Source organism: Panicum virgatum, chromosome 2N (genome assembly GCF_016808335.1).
Source record: "Panicum virgatum strain AP13 chromosome 2N, P.virgatum_v5, whole genome shotgun sequence".
NCBI classification, from domain to species: Eukaryota; Viridiplantae; Streptophyta; class Magnoliopsida; order Poales; family Poaceae; genus Panicum; species Panicum virgatum.
The window spans coordinates 53,322,004-53,327,909 of record NC_053146.1 but is presented as its reverse complement, the minus strand read 5'-3'; the positions used below and the strand labels follow the sequence as shown (position 1 = coordinate 53,327,909).

The 5,906-nt window shown below is 46.0% G+C and overlaps 1 protein-coding gene across 1 annotated transcript; it reads left to right on the top strand.

Annotated features, from left to right (window-relative positions):
* The first annotated feature begins 393 nt into the window (after nt 1-393).
* On the top strand, nt 394-5,430 carry LOC120661253 (disease resistance protein PIK6-NP-like). Its single transcript, XM_039940016.1, has 2 exons — nt 394-1,473; nt 3,443-5,430. Exons 1-2 carry the CDS (start codon nt 457-459, stop codon nt 5,270-5,272), a joined length of 2,847 nt encoding a protein of 948 aa, XP_039795950.1. The 5' UTR covers nt 394-456; the 3' UTR covers nt 5,273-5,430.
* Nucleotides 5,431-5,906: the final 476 nt, after the last annotated feature.

Below are 5,906 nucleotides of genomic sequence, written 5' to 3'. Positions count from 1 at the left end.
AAAAGAGCACGCGAATGACCTCTGAAATAATCCCAGCTCATTTTCTTCGAAAGTTCAGAGTAGTCATACTCGTACCTACCGGCCGTACCCCCACCTCACGTTACAGCGCCATGTGCGCATTGCACGGGTCACCAATCACCGAGAATTGCGAAGAACTTTCTGTGATGCCTTCTCTGATAAAGATCCGAATCGCCATGACCGTAAAACCTTGCAGGTCGTCGTCTTGTTTCGAAGATGAAGCAGCAAACTCGAATTCGAGCACCGCGAGAGGCGCCAATTCAAAGACAAACTAGCTGCTAGGTCAATGCGTTTTAGTCTTTTAACGCACGCGTGCCCGTATATATGCAAAGCAAACACCCACGCACTTCACTGCGCCTCTCTCTCTCTCTCTCTCTCTCTCTCTCTCTCTCTCTCTCTCTCTCTCTCTCTCTGTGTGTGTGTGAGAGAGAGAGAGAGATGGAGGCGACGGCCGTGAGCTTGGCGAGGTCCGTGCTGGACGGCGTCCTGAGCAGCGCCGGCACCGCCATCGCCGACGAGGTGGCGCGCCTGCTCGGCGTGCCGCAGGAGGTGGAGTTCATCCGCAACGAGCTGGAGATGATGCAGGCCTTCCTCAAGATGGCCTCCGCCCACCCCGAGGCCGCCGGGCGCAGCGACACGGTCAGGACGTGGGTGAAGCAGGTGCGCGACCTCGCGTACGACGTCGAGGACTGCCTCCTCGACTTCGCGCTCTACGCGGCCAGGACGTCGTCGTCGCGGGTCGGCTCCTGGATGCCCAGCGCCATCGCCGAGCGCCACCGCATCGCCGCGCGGATCCTGTACCTCAAGACCAGCGTCGAGGCGCTGAACCAGCGCAATCAGAGGTACCACCTTGCCGTCGGCACCGCCGCCGCTGCCGGAGTGCAGGAAGCACAGCTCCCCGAACACGACGACGAGCCCGCGTTCCAGGCGTCGGCGGGCGTCATCGGCCGGTGCAACGAGAAGGACGCGGTGATCAGGCTGATGCTGCTCTCCGGCATCAACGGCGCGCCGCGCGTGGTGTCGGTGTGGGGGATGGGCGGCATGGGGAAGTCGTCGCTGCTGCGGTTGGTGTACAACGACCGGGACCTCCTCGCCGGGTTCGACTGCGGCGCGTGGATCACCGTGCCGCACCCACTCGACAGCCCCGAAGTGTTCCGGCAGCGGCTGTCGAAGGAGCGCGGGATGACACCGGAGCAGAAGACGATCGAGGAGCACCTGAGGGAGAAGCGATACCTGGTCATCTTGGATGACCTGCTCAGCCAGGAGGAGTGGGAAAATATATGGCAGGTCTTTCAGTTCCCTAATGACAAGGACAGCCGTGTCATCGTGACGACGCGGCGGGAGGACGTCGCCCGGCACTGCGCGGCGGCGGGGCATGGGCCGGACGGACAGGAGCTTATCTACGAGCTGAAACCACTGAATGATGTGGAGGCGAAGAGCCTCTTTTGTCAGAAGGTGCGTCCTCCTCACTCCTTAGCAGACTTCGCTTAGAATTGTATTAACCAAAAAACAAGTTTCTTAGGGACGCCAATATCTAAATTTTCAATTAACAGTTTAACATACAAGAAGTGAATTTAACCGTAGATTGCAGCTCACAAAGTAATATTATAATAGGAAAAGCTTAGTTTAAACCCTTGTACTATTACAAAAGGCCCATTTTTTACATTGGAAAAAGTCTAAATTACTCCCTTCAACAATAGTCAAAGTCCGAATAACCTACTAAACTATTGTTTAGTTCATTTTATCCCCAAACTATACTCTTTGGTTCAAATCACCTCCTAATACAATTTATCCTTTTTCATTTCTCCATGCATTGGTGGATTTTTAAGTTGACATTTTACAAAATAGTAGTACACATCATATGTGAGAAAACATATCATAATTTTTATCATTATTTTGATAGGTTAGAAAATTTAATAATACATTAACTATTGAAGTTCAAAATCATATGAAAAATAATGATGGAAAAATTATAAATTTTTTTTAAATATGCATTTTGATGTCCACCACTACTCTGTAAAATTTAAAATTAAAATTCAACATGTGTTTGGAGAAATAAAAAAGATAAATTATATTAAGGGGTAAAATGAACTAAATGGCATAGTTTAGAGGGTAAATTCAACTAAGTTATAGGCTAGGAGGTTATTCATACTTTGGCTATACTTTGAAAATTGACCTTTTTTCTTTTACATTCAACTACAAAACCGGATGATGGAGGCTATCTAACTGTGGAAATCAAGCAAATTTAGCTCTTAGGGTGATTTATTTATTTTAAGAAAATAAAAAATGTTCAAATTTAAATTTAAAAATCATAATTACTTTATTTTAAATCAGAAAAAAGAAACTAGTACAAAAATCATAATTGATTTATTTTAAATCAGAAAAAAAGAAACTAGTACCAAGAGTATTTTAGAAATGTAACCTATCTATTGGTACTCTACTTCTCAGTTATTCTATTTTAATTTTTTCATGTTCCTAATGTTTGTTTACTTGTAGTTATGTATTTATGTCTATTATTTTTGAATAAAGAAGATTCCAACTGATATATAATGGATAGGATACATTTTTACAAAAATTATAATAACCCATTTCATATTTTTCTAATTTAAAATAAATTATTTTTGTTTTCTAATCTAAATATTTTTTAATTTTTTTTGTAAAAATACAAAATCACCTTAAACCACATTAAGGGTTAAACTTGTCTGGTTTCGTCATTTGGATAGCCCTCGTTATGTGATTTATAGTTAAAGGTTGGAGATCCCTTTTGAGTGTTTGACAATGTGCTTTTCCTGGTAATTGCATTCCCTTTCACTCCAGTCCGCACTCCCCGATTCCCCATGCCCTGCTGCTTACCTCACGGCACCACATCACATCCGCCGCTGGCGCGCAGAGGGAGAGCGACAGAAAGCAGGAAGTGAGGATGGCTGGATCCTGGATGGGGGCGTAGATTGTAGAGAGAGTGGTCGTTGCGGTGGCATGTATGATCTGATCACCCGAGACGAGAGAGACGGCGGCCGCGGCACTCTCTTGGTCAAAGGAAGTGGCGGCGGTGGGGGCGAGCCGCGAGTGGAGCTTTGGAATAACAGAAGGGAAGGCACGCCTCTTTTGGGGGAGGCTAGATTAGACCGGAGCGGCGTGCACCTCGCTTCCAGTAACCTCATGTCAGCGCCCTCAACCTGTTCGACGAAATGCATAAACTGGAAATGTGAAATGTCGCTGGTATTATCGGGTCCACCAAGGACCGATGTAGTATGTGAACTTTGAAGCTTTCTTTTGTGCCTAGCATCTGACTATTTTATTTTCAATGGGGTACAGTGTCGAAACATATACTCGCAGAATCTCCATGACGTTGCATGCTATATCTCATTGATCCATTATATTTTTATAGCTTGTCCATTGACCTATTCCGTTCCATCATTTGTAGGTGTATAAAAATTGTGATTATCTTGTGCCACCGGACATGGAAAATCAAGCCAACTATATCTTGAGGAAATGCCGGGGGCTTCCACTTGCCATTTCCACAATAGGAGGTTTCCTCGCCAACAGGCCTAAAACAAGCATAGAATGGAGGAATCTGCACGAACACCTTGCAGCAGAGCTGGAGTCTGACCTTCGCAACATCCCCAAGGTTATTGTCTCAAGTTATGATGGCTTGCCGTATCACTTGAAGTCCATCTTCTTGTACCTCAGTATCTTCCCCGAGAACCATGAGATCAGACGCACCCGCTTGCTCAGGCGGTGGATGGCGGAAGGCTACATAGGAAAGAAACGTGGCATGCCTGTGGAGGATGTAGCAGCGCGTTTCTACAATGAGCTCATTAGCAGAAGCATGATTCAAGGATCCAAGGCCAGCCGTGGAGTTGGAGATGATCGCTGCCAAGTTCATAGCATGGTGCGCGAGATCATCCTGTCCAAGTTCACTGAGGAGAACCAACTGTTCCTCATCGAGAAGCACTCAAATGACATTCCACAAAGTAAGATACGCCACCTGGTAGTATCTAGATGGAAGAGTAGGGATGAGAAGCTGCAAAACATAACCTTGTCATTTATCCGATCATTGACGATCTTTGGGGAGTGCCCTGCATCTCTCATCTCTCCAAAATTGCTGCTGCTGCGAGTGCTTGACCTGGAGAACACGATCAATTTGAAGAATGGTGACCTCAAGCACATAGGAGAGCTACGGCACCTAAGGTATTTGTCCCTGCGAGGAACGGATATTTCTAAACTTCCATCTTCCTTGCAGAACCTTCGATATCTGGAGACATTAGACATCCAAGACACACAGGTGACACAACTACCCAGCGGTGTTGCCAAACTTGAGAAGCTCTGTTATCTTCTAGCTGGCACCAACTTTTCCAAAGATTTGTTGCGAAAGATGGAGTCAGAGAAGGACAACGGTGAACACACCCTTTTACCCTCCCTATGCTGCAACCCTGTTGAGTGCTGCAAGGTTCTCAACTTGAGTGTAAGAGCTCCTGAAGGAATTGAGAAGTTACAGAACTTGCACATGTTGGGGGTGGTCAATGTTGGTAACGGCAATGGTGTGGCAGGGAGGCTCAAGAAGCTGACAAACTTGACGAATTTAAGAAGGCTAGGGGTCGCAGGGCTTACCGAGAAAGAAGGGCAGGATCTGTGCCAATCGATAGGTGAGCTCAAGCGATTGCAACGGCTTGAAGTGCGATCTGATTCAGTTGCATTTCTGGCCCAAACCCCACCAAGCATACCGAGATATCTTGTTTCATTGAGGCTGTGTGGTAATCTCAGCAGTCTTCCAAAATGGATCAGTTCACTCAATGATCTAGCTAAGGTGAAGCTGTTGGGGACACAACTGAAGCAGGAAGATATTCATCATCTTCAGAACTTGCGCAACCTGACTTTGCTAGGCCTATGGGAGAAGTCCTACATAGGGGACTCCTTGTCTTTCTGCGCAGGTACATTCCTAAAGCTCAAGTTCCTCGACATTGATGGGCTAGATAAAATTAAAACAGTGACAATTGAGAAAGGCGCGATGCCTGAGCTTAAGAAACTTTGGGTGAACACGTGCCCATCACTGAATGACAACGATTCTGGCTTGTATGGAGTGCCAGACCTGCTGAACCTGAATGAGCTTGTTCTTAAGAAATGTGGTAAGAAAGAGAACTTGGTAAAGATACTGCAAAGACAGATCAGTGATCACAAAAATCGCCCTAAGTTACTCGTTGGCAAGTCAATCATACTACGAGCCCATCCAAGCACGCCGAAAGCTGATCAATGAAGATGACGCCATAGCAAATTATTTCATATACATGTATGGATTTGCTATAATTTGTGTATGCTTATGTTTGTATTCGAATGTAAACAATTGTAATGGCACTAATATGACACTGGCTTTCTTTGCACTGAATTGCTGAATAAAGGTGCGTTTTTGTTCCATGCTTGCTGAAGGGGATTTGACTTCTATATTAGGTGCAGTTTTTGATCGAACTGGATGTCTGGATCCTTACAGTTGAGTTCACATGAAACATAGCATGAGCAACAGCAAATAAATTGATTCTTATATACATTGCATCTGCATGTTTCATCGTCAACTGTACCCAAAAGGTGAAGAATTCTGTACCTTAGTAACAATGCTCCAGCCAAAATGAGGCTGCTGGTTCTAGTCTTCAGTTATCCACCGGCTTTCCTTTCTCTTTCAGCTTGGCCACAATTTCCTCGTGGCCTCCTTACACTGCTAACGCCGGGGCTGATGGTGGAGGCCTATCTCTTAAAAGAAGCAGAAACAATGTGCTAATGTCAAGGATTCAGGGCCCTAGCATTGTACCAACAACAGCACTACAGCAGCAATCATGCCAGAAGAAAATGCCCTATGATAGAGGCGGACCCACGTTGGGCCCAGCAATTTGTTTAGA